Here is an 18,021-nt window from a genome sequence, read left to right as displayed (position 1 = left end):
CAATCCCTAGCACATACCACAGATAAAGAACTAACACTCACAATATATAAAGTCCTCTTAAAACCTGATCAAATATCTATTAGAAAAAGTAAAAGAAGACATAAAAACATAATTCACAGAAAGATACAAAATGATCCCCAAATATATGAAAAAAAATGTCCAGACTCAGTCTTAATAAGAGAAATGTCAACTGAGGCAACACCAAAAAGCCATTTCTCAACTATCAACCTGGCCATTTAATTTTTTTTTTTTTAGTTGTCGATGGACCTTTATTTTATTTTAGTTATATGTGGTGCTAAGAATTGAACCTAGGGCCTCACACATGCTAGGCAAGCACTCTACTACTGAGCCACAACCCCGGCCAGCTGGCAATTTTTTTGAATGACATGACATTTAGTTGGTGAGACTGTGCAGTGTCAGAATATTCGTAAGGCTCCTCAGGTAATTCTGATGCTCAGCCAAGATTACATATTATTGGTTTAAAACAATGGTCTTAGTTGAAACTTCATAACAGAAAATGACATTTTCCCTAAAATTCAAAGCCTTTCTTCACTCCCCTATTTCCAGCAATCCTTAGCTAGCATGGAAATTAAATTACATGCCTATATTTTATTTTGAAAAAAAGCAAACAAAGTTTGCTACGTACCACTGCAGTTTTTCTAACTCTTCTGGTGAAGAGGGGCAAGGTGTCCTGATAGAACAGCAGCACTCTTCTGAAGGAGACAAAAAGAAAAGGAAAAAAAAAAAAATCATGGTCAAGAATGAAGTAATGTAGAAGTTCAGACTCATCAAATATATGGTTCTTATACTGCCTGCATTTTAAGTAGAGATTGTCTATAACTGGTGGTAAAATTAATCAAATGCCTTTATATTGGCAATTACATAATTATATAGTAGGTGCTCAAAAATGGTAATTGAGTGAATGCTTTTTTTTTTTCTTGTTTGGTTATATTCATGTAACATCAATCACTGTTCAACACCTAAGAGGAATCAGAAGTAAACATATCCTGGAGAACATAATGTTAATTGAAATAAGCCAGGCACAGAAAAACAATACCACACGATCTCACTCTGATGTGGAATCTAACTCATAGAAACAGAATGAAATGATGGTTACCAGACTGGGGAGATGTTGGTTAAAGGACACAAAATTTCAGTTAAAGTAATAAATTCTAGATATCTATCATAGGACATGGTGACTACCCTAAGTAACAATATATTGTATACTTGGAAATTGCTAAGATTTTAAATGTTCTCACCACACCAAAAAATGATAAAGTATGTGAGGTAATGCATATGTTAAATAGTTTGCTTTAGCCATTCCATAATGTATATCAAAACATCATACTGGACACCAAAAATATATACAATTTTTTGCTAATTTTGTTAATTCAAAAAAGAAGTAAACATATCCCAGTAGCAATCGAAACAATTCTCCCTCTCAATAGGGTTTGTTTTTATCAAGTTTTCTGATGGCATATTGAAATTTTATAAGAAAGCAGGAAAAATAACCTTCTTGAGCTTTCTAAAAATTGTTCAAGGACAAAAGAGTCAAACAGAAAGCTGAAACATATGCAAACTTATTAATTATATTTTTAATTATAAAAGCACACATTGAGAGTAATGAGTAAATGAACACAGCAATAGAGACAACTTACCCATTGGTCGAATATGTACTCTTTTCAAAGCAACCATTATAGCACACACATTCATCGTCTTATTCAGTTTTATTGTGAATGTACAATTTAATGTGCTGTAAAGAGAAATATATAACCAGAATGTTACTAAATTGGAAACCTACCTATGCACTGACAGTATTAACTTGCAGTGTCACCCAATAACCTTCTAAATATTCATCTACAATGCTCTGAACTTTAATAAGACATTTATAGAGATTCACATTCATAGATGTTGCAAACAGATGCTGTGTCGTTTGTTTTGCCTGTCTGTACAATGAACCGACTGGGGTGAGACTTGGTTGCAAAGGTAAGCACCTTGACATCTTTAGTCTCCCACTGCCACAGCTGGCTACTTGCTTGGTGTCTACAGATATTTGAGTTTCCATCATGGGAACCCTTTCACAAACCAGTCTAGATGAATGTCAAGGTCTGTTAAATCCCAAATCTCTCTGGCAATCTAGATTATCAGATAACTAAGAAGTTAAGACATTCTCCCTGTTTCTTTCTACTTTAGCCTTGGTGTAGGTGGAAAAAAAATTAATGCTGCAAAAAATGACGAGGCAAGGGAACTGAATTAAAACATATAGAGGACAGAGAGTCAACTTATAATTACATGGAAGACTTGTCATGATTTGTACCAATGAACAGTTTGATGAGTGGAAATTATCATTTTCTAGGACTTAGACTCTCATGGAATATTCATGGTTCTCATGGTGAGATTATTGCTGTATAAGCCATTGGCGAATGCAGGCTTACACAGGACAACCATTGGATGCAATTTAAAAGGGTTACTTATCTGTGCAACCCCAATAATTGTTGGACAATTTCTGACTTTCTCTTGTATACATTTTAATTTCTACTTTTCTCTTTTCTTCCTCCAATCTTTTCCTTCCCCCTTTCTTCTCATTCTGAGTTCCATATTGTGTTTCCTCTTTTCTGTCTGAATTTCACCATGCCTGGACCACTATGAGCCATTTTTTGGTCATATTGGTAGCCCTCAGAGATAAGAACATCGATGAGCCTCAGCCTCATAGAATCAGAGGCAAATGGTCTGATATCAGACACCTCTCCCTCAGTGTTTTAATAAATTAAAAGATAGAGTGATGAAATGATCAGTGTTAGGAAAAATAAAACTATATAAATCCAAAATGTCACTAATAACTATGTATTTATGTTAGAGGAAAGCCTATGAATTTACAACTTAATGAAGACTCCTTAATACTTTATTTCTCCCAAATGGAGAAATAATAAATATTTATTAAAGAATTTAAGATGACTGACCTTTGGGCCTCTGCTGTAGCACACACTATAAAATAAGTCTGAAATAAACAAAATTATATGTTATTTTGACAGCTGGAAAAGACGACCCAGGGTGAATCACAGAATTTTAGAGCTACGAGTATCCCTAGAGATCACCCCTTTTACACTCCTGCTAGATAAAAATTATTCAGGTCATACAAGTTCTACTTGAATTCCTCCGGCACCAGAAAGCTCAGTAGTACACGAGGGAGCACATTCTCCTGGAATTTTCATTTTAAGAAATGTTTGGTCTTACAGGAAGGAAAATCTATCTCCTTCATATCCACCCACTGCTCCTAGTTCTGACTTTTGGATGCTAGTCCATTCGCTCTTTTACATGACATATTTGGGAGAATTTGAATACATATCTCCCAGGGAATACAAAACTCCATGGTTCCCCCCAAATAATAGCAATGCTTACAAACAAGGTACAGGGTATACTGTGATTACCTCACTTAAGGTTTGTAGGGTTTTGTTGAGCTCTGATCGTCTGTTAATAAAATCAGAGAAGTTGACATTAAGGCGACCATTAGTGATGTGAAATTCAAAACAAGTTAGATTTTTAGCATTTAAATCAAGCATGTGGTATTTATTGCTCACAGTGTTCACTTTGAAGAAACACGGGGCATAACGAGAGATTGCTATGTGGGAAAAATAAATTATTTATATGGCAGGGGAAACTAACCAGACAGGAGCTGTACTGGTTCTAGCTAAGAGCAAGATATAAATTATGGTGGAACAATCTTGTTATTCATTAAGCTAGTGCAACTGCGCCCTCGCCCCCCAGCTTCTTCTGGCAGAGGGCCAGAGGAAGAGCTGGCCCCAGGCAAGCATTTCTGAGAAGGGCAAGCCACTTACCCTGTACCTCTGATTAATTCCTTATTCCTCTCCAACTCAAACAGCCTGCCCTCTCTAGCACTCTCCAGCCCTGCCTTCCCCTCCTCACAACTCCCCTTCAGGAATTTCTCTCAATCCTCTCTATTTTCCAACAATATTTTCTTTTCTTCAACATGGCAGAGTTTCACTGAAGTTAGGATGAAAGAAATCTAATTAAAGAATTCACCCTAAGGCAAGGATTTTCAATGGGGATGGGAGGACATTTGGCAATGTCTGGAGACATTTTGGGTTGCTGCACTGGGAAGGTGCTACTCCATGGATACTGTTAAATGTCCTATAATGCATAAGACAGGCCCCCAAAACAAAGAATCCTCAAGCTTAACAGTGCCGGTGCCAATGCCAATACTGCTGAGGGGGAGAAACCTGCTCAGAGGAATGGGCAATAGTTCTAGATAGCTCCAGGCAAGGTCTGAAAGGAAGAAGAGAAGGACCAATGAAATAGTCAGCTAGCTCCTCAAGCCGGCAGGAGCCACTCCTCTGACTGTGCTCAGAGATCACCTCCTTCCTGGGAGTTTCCATCGGCCCTCCAGCACACACCTAACTGCTCCTCCTGCTCTACTGTCTGATCCTTGGGATGTCTTTTGGTATTCTGTATATGCCCCCTTTCAGGAAGTTGTGTCTCTCTGTGACAGAGTAAGACTATTTATGTCCTAGGCCATCTTGTTGGCTGACATTTTCAAACTCTGCTCTAACTGGGGGCAGCTATTTATAAGACATTTCTCATTGTTCTTGTCCTTGTAAGCCGAGGTCTACTTAACAAAAATCTCTCTCTGACTTTTGAATCACTGAGGCTTCATGAAAAACATAAACAAACGGTATACATGGAGTCCTATCTGGAACCCTTTGAATCATGCTGGATACCAAATCACATTAAAATGCAAATAACAACTCAAATGAAATTATTGTGTAATTTCACAGCATCAGAGAGAACAACCCCATGGGGATTATAGTTGATGATAGCTGACTTTGGTTAGTTTGGTTAGTAAGCAAGAACAAATTAGCTCTATATCCTTTGGATCTGTCTCTTCCCATTCTTGGTTTCCAAAGCAAAAACAGCTCATCAAGTATCTTTCCACAGTTGATGTTTGAAATTTTCAATCAAACAGTAGAGTACTCACTTCAATTCACTTAGAGACAGCACTCCAGAGTAGGTGCCATTAGTTATATCTTGATTCTGTTGGAAGCAAAAAATTAAGAATAAAATGAATATCATTTATTTTGTTTTTGTTTGTTATATACTCTAACAAGAAGTTGTTTTGCACTTTTGTTAGACACTCAAAGAATTACACCCCAAAGACTGAATCCTAATCCATGGAATATCGTCCATCAGATGATCAAATTGCTGTTACATAGATTCAACTAATTTGTGTGTGTGTGTGTGTGTGTGTGTGTGTGTGTGTGTGTTGGTGGGGATTAGAATGCAGGGCCTTGTGCATGCAAGGCAAGATCTCTACCAATGAGCTATATCCCTAGCTCCCTAATTGCTGTTACATAGAAAGGGTGGAGGGAGTGGTACTCAAAAGTTAATCAATATTAACTGGCTAAGCCAGTTTTTGGTTTATGTTTTCTTAAAGGAAATCCTGAGTCAGCAGCTCTTATGTGCTATTTTCTGTCTTTTCAATTCAAGGGTTCCCTCAAAAGAACACTAGTAAAGCTCTCTTCGTGACAGCCCCAGATTTAAGTAACAAGACCCCAATGTATAAAGGGAAACTCGATAGCAGCCACTGCTGCATTTTTAGCACCTAGTTCATGGCCTAGCACATAGTTGGTACCCAGGGAATATTCACCAAATGAATAACATGTTTGTCTGGGATTCTCTGAACCAATGTAGGTTATGGGAAGGTTGATACCATTGAAACTGAATTCCCCATATGGGGAATACAATTAGATATGGAAGATTATTCCTAGACTCAATATAGATATTTCTTGTTGCTAGGAGGTTTTAAGATAATTTTAAATTTTAAACTGATAATGAAATTGCATTATATTAACATTCTTATTTAGCAACAAACCTAGTGAAAACTAAACTATAATTATTAAAAAGATATTATGATTATTGATTCAAGTCCTTACCATAAAGCTAGGGATTCAATCATACATATTTTACTTAAACTTGGCATGAAAGTAAATATGCAAATAGGATAAATAATCTGAACCTTCAACAAATCTTAAAATACATGCAAATTCACATTTTAAGAGTACAATAAGAAAAAAACTTTAAAACCTACCTGGGTAATGTTGTGTTCTTCATCATATTGAAATATTATCTCACCTCTAAAAAACACTAAAAATAAATTTTCAAAAAGAAAATTGAGACTTGTATCCTTACAATTTGAGGATTAATACAACACATGAAAAGATTAGCAAATTACTTTATAAACAATTTTGGTTTTACTCCCATTTACTCTCTTGCCTATCAGTAAGCTACTCAATGATAGTCAACATAATTTTTAGAAAATATGAACTATAAATTCTATGTGGGAATTCAGAAAGAGAGGAACTTGTCTCCTTATGAAGAAATTTATGTCCCAATCTGCTTTTTTTTTTTTTTTTAACTTTGTTTCCTTTAAAGGTAAGTGGGAGAACAAGGTATGGTGGCTATAATCCCAGTGACTCTGGAGACAGAGGCAGGAGAATCACAAATTTGAGGCCACCCTAGACAACTTAGTGAGACTATGTCCCAAAATACAATAAAAAGGGGTATACGTCAGTAGTTTAGCACTTGCCTAGCACGCGTGAGGCCCTGAGTTTAATCCCTAATACTGAAAAAAAATAAATAAAAAACAAAAAGGAAAAAAAAACACAAAATCTAGGGGAACTGTGACTTTGATGTTAACTTAAAACAAAAATGTCTTTTAAAGTTATAGTTACAGTTACATAAAGGAGGGAGGGGGAAAGGAGCAGCTAAGCAGCTTTATGGAAATCTACTTATTGTTCATCAGTTTTTCAATTTAGTTTTTGTTTTTAAAATACAACTACCAAATGCAATATCTTTCCCAGAAACAACTGAGATTTTGCTTTGAAACCTGAATAGTGTGCAGGAAAATTCTTCCTTCAGTTGAACAACTCATTTTTGCTTTCTCTTCAGATTTGCCAGAAAACCTTGTTCTTAAAATGCTGACTTTGGGAAATATTAAATTCAATTTCAGTCAACCTATTTCCTGTAGGGTACACCTAGGGGGCTCTATCTGGAAATAAATAAAATGGAGACTCTTAAATAGAAAAGTATGCACTTCATCACAGGAACCCAAACCTGGCCGTTTGAGCAATGGGGCAAGGATGTCATATACACCAAAGTAGAGTTTGGCCAATGTTTTTGGGGACAGATCTTAGTAAATACTTGAGGTTTTATGTTCTCTGTTGTAATTCTGCCACTGAGCATGAAAGCAACCACAAAAAATATGTAAATAGATGGGCATGGATGTAGGCCAATAAAACTTGATCTACAAAAACAGGTGGCTGGCCATATTTGGACTCTAGGCAGTAGTTTGCCAACCCCTGAGTCAGAGTTGAATGCCTCCTTAACTCATCCTCTTTTATTGCACCCAAGGTACTACAACTGATTCCCATGGCCATGTATCCTATGGTCTACTTCCACTTAAAAATGGCTGACGAAGCCACATAAGCAGTGATTAATGTGACCTATTTCTACTGAGAACTTCAATTTTTGAATATTGATACTGAAATTTCAACTAATGCAGTATATAATTATTAAAAGTAAATATATTTGATATCTGCATAGAATTACTTATCCATTTAAAAAAATTTAAAAACTTTTAGCTTTTAAAAGCATATTTAGATTCTGTATGTCTGTGAACACTGAAATCCACAATTTCTCTCCCTCACATTCTTGAGTGCATGGTGAATTTCATAAATGTGCTGGGAGCACAGTAGTTCTGGTTTGCACAGGGCAACCAAGAAGCCATCACCTTTGACCCTTAGTCTGACTCTTCCTGGTCATTTCTCAGCTTCTTCACCAGCCTCCACTTCCTTTAATGGACCTACATTGGAAACCTGCAAAAAGCAAAGGTTTCTAGTTTCTGGCAGGATATCATGGTATTTCTGGTGCCAGAAGAGTTGGTTCTCTGATGAGGTTGTTTTCACCAGACACTAAAACAAATGGTCAATTCAGTCACTTAACTGGGGAAAACATTACACCAACCAGCTTTCTGGCATCTGTTATTCAAGATGACCAGGTTTTTCTTTTTTGACTACAAGTTCAATTTTCAAACAGTTATCAAATATGTAGACACAACACGGAACTAGACATTAGTCACCAGCCTAAAACATGGATGAGGCACAAAAATAATGACTTTATGGGGAATTCAGTAAAAAGAAGAGTAAAAAAGGAGGGAGAAAAGGAGGAAGAAAAGAGAAGCAATATGTGTGTGTGTATACATACATATAATTATTTATTATATAATGTATCCTATAATTCATTCCTTTCATCAAAATCACCTAATATTTCCTTTTTATATTCCACCCAGAGCATAATATCAGCAGATAGCTCAGATGAGCAAATCTCATATTCCCACAATAGAAGTGTTTCTACTTTTTCACATTCTCTAATTTATCCAACCTTAAGTTATTTTACTTGAAATTGTTACCTATGTTTTTCAAACAAATTCTAAAACTATTAAAAGGAACAAAATAAAAGGGGGAAAAACCTATGATTGTTTATTACTGGAGACATACCAAGATTTTAATATCATAAAATACCTTGCTACCATTTTCTTCTCTCTTCCCATGATCTCCTAACCCTTTCTGACATGCCACATCATATTTTTCTGTTTTTCACATTTGCTTTCATTGGTTTTCATAAGGTGGGGAACCCAAAGAGCCAAATCAATGTGAGAAAAGTGGTTATTTCATTCCTCTGGCCCATGGCAGAAAGAAAAATATTCCTATTTTAAAAATCGCTTGTTCTCAAGAGATTTCTACTTTAACTTTAAAAAATAGTGGACAGCCTTGGTTAGAGATGGCAAAACACAATATGGACACAACTGGAATTAGCATTTAGTTGAATTAGTTGTACATGAGGTTTCAACATTCTAGCAGTCGGGTTTGTTTTATTCTTAGCAAAGGACTACATCCTGTTTCTAAGCTATATTTTTTAAGGTCCTACAGGAAAGCTTGAGGGATTTATATACAAAAAGTGACTTTCAATAATTAGTAATAACCTCATTATTATTCATGAATTAACACTAAGAGTATTAGTTATGAATTTAAAGCTACAGTGAAAAATATTTGCACTTTATGTCTCATATTAAGGAAGTTAATTCATCCTTTCACTAAACAATGGGAAGATAATTTCAGCCAGATCTAAAATTCACTTTTGTTTTATTAGGGACTTTTGGTAGCCAGGTGGTATAAAAACAGACAGGTCAGAGAGGCTCACACATACACAACAGGAAAAAACAAATCAAATCATTTTTCTCTATGGAACAAATTTATCTGGTAATGTATAATGTACACAAGAACTAACCTGAATCATTGCAAATAGATGACAAATTGCAGATATTTCTCTGGGATTTGACTCCTGCAAAAAAACAACAACAACCTAGCTGGTTAAGCACATCAACACCTGCAATTATATACTACATTGTCAAGAATATTCACAAACGTAGGCAAATGTGGACCAAAACTATTAAGAAACTGGATAAAACTGGCTGGATGAATTTCACAGAGACTAAAGGAATGAGAGTCTTCATTTAGTTGGTCAGCTATGGAACTTGACTCTTTACTATTCTATAGTATGTCAGTGTCTGACCTTCAACTCCTTCTTAAAATTTCTTTGTTTCACTCACAATTAGCCTTTTGCCTGTCCAATATAAAACAGAGCACCAGGTAACAAATCAAATATAGAGAACTTAAATGGAATAGGCCTCAAAGATCGTCTTTCCCTTCCTGGATTGGAGAGTCCCCAAATACTCTAATGTTAGTCCTAGCTCTCTTTGCAAATGTATGTATGAAATAACATTAATGTCATGATATTGTTTCATGAGCAAAAACTACAAAATTCAAAATGTATTTGCTGTGCACCTACCATATTCTACAGGTTTTGGGAGGTTCAGATATAGACCCTGCCCTCAAGGAGCTTACAATCTAGAGGTCGATACTGGCCAGTATATAAAAAGTTTTAGTGCTAATCAGGACTTCAGATCACATGAGCATACCAAGGAGGCAGAATGGGAGAAGAATGGGAGAAGAAATGAACCATGTTAGAACAAAAACTCCAAACAGATGTATCTGAGAAACACTTTCTCCTTTAGTGAAAGGAGAAGTACATCTCTTTGTTTGAAAAGAGCTCAAGATTTACTTCTCTAAGAGTCTTTCCTTCACTAATTGCATCCTTTTGGTGAAGCATAAGAGATCCATAGTAAATGGGAGGGGCAAATGCTGACAATGTACTAAGCAAATTGCCAAGGGGAAAAGAGGGTTATATTAAGGAATCTTTCAGTCTCTTTGTTAGGTTCTGTATGGTCAGAATTATGTATGCAATGCCAATTGCTAGTTAATTTTCATTACATGTTTGTCCTATGAAAAAACTATAAAACTTATTATTTGAAATAGAAATAGAAAACTATTAAAACGATAATTTGACTTAGTGCAAGTGATATGGTTTCGGTCAGAATGATTTATTGGTGTACGGGCATCATGCTTCAGCTAAGAGTTTTGATTCTGTGAACAAACTGAATTTAGGTGCCCAAAGTTAGATAAAGATTTCTATATTCTTCCATAGCAATGTTACCTACACCAGAAGAGGAAGATTTCACTTTAAATATAGTTACTTATAGCTCACTATAACATACATACAATGCAAATGTTATAGAATATATAGATGGTGGGTAGTAATGCTTTCTTTAAAGCATTGATCCATTCTTGCTATACTTTTCATTCTACCATCTCTACCTGCATCTCCATTTCCAGTGATGTGGGTCTTTTTGTTGCTCTTTCATACCGAGAATTTTCTTTCCTGTTTCTAGGCCCATTATCTGCACTACAGCTACTTACTGGTCACTCCTTAAATCCTGAATGAGAAAACTGTCTGAAAAGGGTCAGATACTAAAAATTTTAGGCTTTGTGGGTTATATGTTTTCTGTTGCAACTACTCAGCTCTACCATTCTATATAGCAGAAAAGTAGCCATAGAAAATATATAAACGAATGGACATGGCAGTGTTCCAATAACATATTTTACAAAAACAGGCAATGAACCAGATTTGGCCCATTGGCAATAGTTTGCCAACCCCTGTCTGAAGTCAATCAGAGGGCTTTGTTAAACTGAGCACAGTGGTGCATGCCTGTAATCCCAGCTACTCTGATGGCTAGAATCAGGAGGAAGGCGAGTTTGAGGCCTTTTTAGCCTAGAGAACTTAGCAAGTCCCTGTATTAAAAAAAAAAAAGAAAGAAAGAAAGAGAAAAGAAAAGTCTTTGTTAAGTATATCTTGTATGCCTAGTCTTGTATTAGGTACTTAAAAGTATAACCTTGCTTTGCTTTAGAAAGAATTTGAGGTTCACTCCTCTCTTTCATTAATTGCATCCTGTTCATAAACTCATTACCACTAGTCCTACCTCCTATGTCTCTTAACCATGAGAAATGCTTGTGGGGTTGTGGGTGTAGTTCAGTGGTAGAGTACATGCTTAGCATGCAAGAAGCCCTGGGTTTGATCTCCAACACCAAGGGGAAAAAAGAGAGTGAGAAAGAGAAATCCTGGTGGAATCATTGCCTTTATCTGCATGCATGTTCACATTTGTGACCTGCTTCTTTGACCAGTCTCCCTCTTGACTAGAAGATTCTTGAGAGAGGGCACTGTGCCTGATCATTATTATATAGCCCTTAATGTCTAGTACAACTTCAGATACTCAGTACATACACATCTATTCATTAAGAACAGATTTTACTTTAAAAAAAAAAAAGAGAAAGAGATCATAAACACCAGCCATTTGTTTAATTTTACCTTAGTTATAAAGAAGAAAGTCTTGATATTTATAATAAGTCATACCTGATGCATTGAAGGTTTTTACTATAGTGATTTTAGTTTTTTCTGCAAAGAAGCAATTTAAATATTAGAGCACAATTGTTGCTTGTTTTTAAAAAACACTTTGCCATGAATATCATTTTTTAGTGAAGTGCAAAGAAAAATCACACCGTTGACATCTTTTTAAGACATGATTGGTCATCTCAGCAGTGGAATGGATGGGACCTGCACAGAAATTGTAGCATTGGCATGGGGTGGGCCTGGGAGTTGGATTCCCATGTTTACCCAGTTAGATCACACCCATTACACACACCACTGCTTGTGTAATTCTACTCCAGTTTCCAGGCACTGCTGCTAGACCAACAAATGTGAATTTCAGATACATGGAATTAAGTCACTCTCAGGACCTCTGGGTGATAGGTTGTAAAGGGTAGGTGATTCAGAGTCGAAATTAATGTGAGTCAATACACAAAGGATCTAAAATTCTGCTACTGCAGTCTACAGTCAAGCATCCTGCTGTTTGCTTTAACAGTTGTCCCTATTGTACTGATAGATAAAACTATTTTGAGAGAGGTCAAAACCATCCAACTATAGTCATACAACAAGCCCACAGCAGAACCAGAACTGTTTAAAGTTTGGAACTCACAGGCAAATATTAACATATTCTAAAGAAGCAAACCTTAAAAATATCATTACATTACAGTTGGGAGACAAAGCCCATGGTTCATTTGCCAGATAATGGAGAACCAGGTTCAGCAATCCATGCCATCAGGATGGCCAACTATAAGAGGCTGTGTTCAGGGCACAGATTTGCAAAGTTCTGTCTCCAAGGGCAGATGGGGAAATTCTGAATAAAAGAATAAGCTTGAAGCTTGGAGATAACACTTATGAATGATGATGTTATATTGACAACTTCAAAAACCTCATTTGTGTGTGTGTGTGTGTGTGTGTGTGTGTGTGCTATTGATGAGTTCATTTCACTGTGTGACTCATGGGCAATGGTTGGTAGTAATTACAGAGACTGCATTATCATTAATAATCCTTTAAATATATTGTTTTGTTTGCCCTGATATTCAACCTCACTAATAATCAAGAATGAAAAATAATCTGGGTGCAATGGTGTACTGTAATCCCAGCAGCTTGGGAGACTGAGGCAGGAGGATGAAGAGATAAAAGCCAACCTCTGCAATTTAGGGAGGCCCTAGGCAACTCAGTGAGATCCTGTGTCTAGACAAAATACAAAATAGGGCTGGGGATATGGTTCAGTGAGTAAGTGCGCTCTAGGTTCAATCCCCTGCTACCAAAAAAGAAAGAAAGAAAAGAAAAGAAAACCTAAGTAATTGAGAGAAAAATTAATAATATACTATAATCCTAACAAAGGTACAGTGACATAGATAACCTCATCCACTGCTGCAAGGAATGTTGCTGGGCACAACCCTTCTGGAAGGTAATTGGACAGTGGGTGTCAAGGGCCTTAAAATATTCATACGTTATGTCCAATCCTTGGAATGTATCCTACAGAAATCAAGGATGAATGAAAAGTATTGGCACCAGGATGTTCACTGGAATAACCTCTATTAAAAAAATAGAAACAACTTTAGTGTTCAACATATGGTATACAATGGAATGTTATCAAGTCATTAAAAGCAAGAGATATTGGCAAATACTTATAATTTAATATTAGGTCAGAAGAGCAAGATATAAAAATCTACATAAACTATGACTACTTTGCAAGGGACATATACATAAGATATATGCATATAAATACATGCATATATTATACTAAATGAAAATATACCAAATTTTAACAGTAAGTCTTAGAAAAGTAACATTAAAGATGATTTCTATCCTCCTTCTTTGTATTTCTCTATATTTTCCATTTTTATGAGCTACCATGTATCACTATGATAATAAATGTTATTTAAATGAAGTGCTACTGCCATAATAGTTCATAAGTTTGAGAGTGGTGACAACAGAATTATAGTTCAATGTCAAAGTCAAAGGAATAATAATAGTTGAAAGTTCAAGAAAGTTAGCAAAGGAAAACTACTCTTTACTAACCCCGTAGACCACACAAGTGAAAAACTTAAGAAGTCATAGAAGAAAAGCTATGACATTTAGAAATAACTTGATATTACCTGTCTTGTTTAATGTAGACAATACACTGGAAGTAGCATCTGAAACAAAATAATAAAAATTAGTGTAACTACTGGCATGGTTAACAAACATGACTCTTCTAACATTCCTTAAATATTTTACTTTTCCTAAAATCTAGAAGTTAGTTTTGCAAAAGTATGCATTTGCCGCCCATCCCCTTACTACTATCCATTCTCCTACTCCTGAAGATTAATTGAACAAATGTTTGTTCTTTCAAAATGCGTTTCCTGAATGCCAGTTACATACCTAACACATAACAACACTCCCATAATTATTAGATTTAAATAAACTCATTTATGTTGTTTAGTTTTTGTCCTTTACAATAATGAAATTCCCTAAGGGATATGAAATTTCTAATGTTGATATCAACTTTAGTAGATAGTGGTGGGGAGGCTGAATGTTTCTTCCGGTGGTATAGTCTTTTAAAGTAATTTTAACTAAGTCTAATTTAAATTTGAAGTTCTTTTTTATATATACCTTTATTTCACTTATTTATTTTTAATGCGGTGCTGAGGATCGAACCCAGTGTCTTGTACATGCTAGGCAAGCACTCTACCGCTAAGCCACAATGCCAGCCCCTAAATTTGGAGTTCTTAAACAGTGCATTCAACTAACTTTTAGGAAAAACCTCTTTTGATAGTGTTTGATCTAAAATCCAACTTTGAATCTATTCTATTGTTATTTCTTTAAATGAAAAGCATTCAAGAATTTATTATTCTGGATGAATTTTTTAAGGAAAAAAAAAAGGTATTACATTATCACACTTAACACACACACACACACACACACACACACACAGATCCAAACACTGCTACAAAGCTAAATTGAAGATGTTCTTTTCACTGTAAAAAGTAATTACACATAAAAATTATAACCTTTGGCTCTTCCCATTGGGCCAAATATGAATTTAAACCAGTTTTTGATCAGTATAAGCTGCAACTATGATTAGCTCCTTAACCACCAACCACATGGTGAGATTTTATTTTAACTAAGCGATTCTGAAAAGTGTTGGGGTTTGACCACAGTAAGATGGAAGGCTATCTACCCACAAAGAGGATGGAACAGAATGTGCCGCCCGGCCTGCCTCCCTTGAATACAGCACAAAGCTCTGTCCTTTTCTCTAGCACAGTGAGGAAGCCAGTTTTTCCCCCATTTCATACTCTTTAAAAATCGATCAAATCATCTGTAAAAAGGCTATCTTTGAACACTCTGTGCCTTCAAATCCATGCTGAATCATATTGAAGTCACTAGATATGCTTTTCACATTTAAACATCTGTCATGCAAAACCTTATGGCATTGTGTTGCAGAGCAAGTGAAATGGAGTACTCAAAATTTCTTTTCTAGAGCCATTAAGAGTGGTGGAGGGCTTCCTCTGTGATCATAATAATTTTATCATTTAACCAGAAAGTTTAGGTCACTCTTAAGGGTTGACAGGTTTGGGGGTTTTTGAAATTATTTAATGTATTCAGAAATAATTTAGAGATGGAAATCTGCCACACTGTTCATTATATTTATATACATATTAACAGTTATCAGTTTTCACTTGCTCCAGAAAAATTCTTACTATTGAGGCTTGTAGTTTCAGCCACTTTTTGTTACAAGGAGAAAAACAATACAAGGTATCATTAAAACAAAAATTTAACGAATTGGGCTAAATGTATGTTTAAATTTTTTCAAAGTCTTGCCTGGAGTACCATTGGAGTAGGGGACAAAACTGACAAGAGATGATTCAGCTGCAGGAGAGAAAAAGAAAATTTTAAAATAAATACTTTGAAACAGTTATGTATTAGAACTTCTGAGGTATAACTATAAAAAGAAAACATGCTCTGAGACCCATGATCACAAAGCCTGCTACTACCTATGGAATATCATGGAAATAATCTTAGGAAACACACCAAAATAAAGGAAATATTACATTCAAAATTTTCAACCAAGAGAATTCTAGAAAACATTTAAAATAATGTGTTGAACTACAATCATGAAATATATTCACATATTGGCTTACAACGGTGCTTGGCAACTCATCCCACAGTGAATTTAGGATTATAAAGACAAATTGATACTACTCAATATTGTACTACCTAACATAATTTCCCAGTAAGCTATTTTAAAATATGGCTGCTATTAATACAATCAATTGAGTAATAAATTTCCTGTGGATTGACTCTATTTAGGTTAAGAGGTCAATCTATTACACGCATCTTACATGTTTAAATATTAAAAAGATCTAGTGGCTTGACCTCTACCTAAACATGGGGAAAACAAACACAAACATTTTACAACTAAATCAAGTTTTTAATTTATCTGTAATTTATTTGCCTCCCTATTCTAGCAAGTGCTAAGCTTTGGGAAGCCTTTTGAAGCCTGATTTTTCAGCTGGTATGGACAAACTTTGGGTGTGTCAAGATAGTTGGCTGGCCTGTCTGTTTTAGACTGCTCATGGGTTGGCTGAAACACACACACCCTGTCTGTCCCACATTATTGCTTCCATATTTTGTCATTTGATACATTTATTTTTTTTTTAAGTTGGCAAGGATATTTCATGAGGAGTAAGACAGTTCATGAGGGATAAAAATCAAAGTGCAGGTATGGACTCCTTTGCTATTGGGGCAGAACAAAATAATTGGTCAGAGCTGGTTTTTAATTAATGACTATTCATTCTTCCAAATGTTAATGAATGATGATATCACACAAAGAGGCTTATGGGCACAGCTGTCTTTGCCCTTCAATGCTACACTGGCTCTTCCCCAGGGCACTCAGAACCTAGGCTGTGACTAGTGCCAGTGTGTACTCGCAAAGCCCTGTTCCTCTTCTCTGCAAACAAGATTTTGCAGATATCATCATAATCAAGTTCGCTGAAAGTTATTCTACTAAAAGAAAAATACACTGGCCTACTCTACCCTGGAATCTTAATAACCAGGGGACAAATTGGCATGGTAAAAAGGGCTTGGGCTTTGGTGGCATGCAGTCCAGGTACAGATCTTTGCCCCGTAACTTAGTAACTCATACTAATGATAGTTAATTTAGTAAGGGCTTACTCTATGCCAGGCTCATGTATCCTTTCATTTTCACAAATACCCTATGAAGCAGGTACTGTTCTTCTAATTAATAGAGGAGGAAACTGAGGCATAGAAGGGTGAAGGAACTTGCCCCAAATCAGAGCTGGCAATGGGGGTGGGAGGGTGGTAGCCAAATTCAAACTCTAATAGTCTGGTTCCAGAGAATGTATGAACATGAGCAAGTTTTCCCTGCTGAGCCTCATCTGTAACATGCATATAATGATTCCTATCCTGCAACACTGAGAGGAATGGAAAGATGTTTGAAGACTTCTAGGCACGTAGTATGTGCACAAGAAACAATTGTCATTATTATTAATTCCATTTAAATGAATAACAGTAGAAGCTCATTTTCACACAACTAAGGATAAAATGTGAGTTGGCTCATCTCTTATCATGAGAGATCATTCTAGTCTATATGGTACAGCAGGAAGAAATCAGAGAAGCCATGTGCTGCCTCTGTATGATGTGGAGCAAGAAGCTGTGAGGTCTTCAACAAGTTACTGAGGTGCTATGGGCTTCATTCTCTCATCAGCTAAGGACTAGAGCTGGGCTACTGTATCCCTAAGGTTCCATTGCAGCTATCAATCTGGAAATAGGATCCTGTTCCTAGTTCCTGCCAATATGGGTTCTAGTTATTAATTTATCTATAATTTATTTGCCTCCCTATTCTAGCAAGTGCTAAGCTTTCGGAAGCCTTTTGAGAAATACTCAATGAGGGTACTGAGGAAGCATGTTTAAGAGAATATCTCATCATGCAAATATAAAAACATTTGGCATGTTTAAGTTCTTGATACTCTTCAGAAAATTCGTGAACTAGGATACCAAAAAGAACTGAAGAACTTAAGCAGCTACCATGATGTAAACCCACAATTTATTTGCCAGTGTTGTACTTCCCAGCTTTGTTTGACAATACAGAAGAATCAATATGGCTGTCTTCTTGTCTATGTT

General features: G+C 35.9%; 1 protein-coding gene across 11 annotated transcripts in view; it reads right to left on the bottom strand.

Annotated features, from left to right (window-relative positions):
- Adgrg2 (adhesion G protein-coupled receptor G2) overlaps positions 1-18,021 on the bottom strand; it is a 113,370-nt gene that overhangs the window by 25,378 nt on the left and 69,971 nt on the right. For 3 of the 11 annotated variants that reach the window (XM_078035070.1, XM_078035062.1, XM_078035064.1), the window contains 10 exons: positions 15,700-15,747; positions 13,995-14,033; positions 11,881-11,922; positions 9,361-9,414; positions 6,104-6,159; positions 4,994-5,049; positions 3,429-3,468; positions 2,961-2,998; positions 1,659-1,753; positions 647-713 (listed from right to left, as the gene is read on the bottom strand). In XM_078035070.1, coding sequence (XP_077891196.1) covers positions 647-713; positions 1,659-1,753; positions 2,961-2,998; positions 3,429-3,468; positions 4,994-5,049; positions 6,104-6,159; positions 9,361-9,414; positions 11,881-11,922; positions 13,995-14,033; positions 15,700-15,747 — 535 coding nt within the window. The remainder of the gene's footprint in view (positions 1-646; positions 714-1,658; positions 1,754-2,960; positions 2,999-3,428; positions 3,469-4,993; positions 5,050-6,103; positions 6,160-9,360; positions 9,415-11,880; positions 11,923-13,994; positions 14,034-15,699; positions 15,748-18,021) is intronic. The other 8 variants (XM_078035066.1, XM_078035067.1, XM_078035068.1 and 5 more) reach the window with 5 other exon arrangements.

The sequence above is a fragment of the Ictidomys tridecemlineatus genome, chromosome X (genome assembly GCF_052094955.1).
Source record: "Ictidomys tridecemlineatus isolate mIctTri1 chromosome X, mIctTri1.hap1, whole genome shotgun sequence".
In the NCBI taxonomy this organism is placed as follows: domain Eukaryota; kingdom Metazoa; phylum Chordata; class Mammalia; order Rodentia; family Sciuridae; genus Ictidomys; species Ictidomys tridecemlineatus.
The sequence above is the reverse complement of the archived record's forward strand: the minus strand, read 5'-3'. Positions and strand labels throughout refer to the sequence as shown.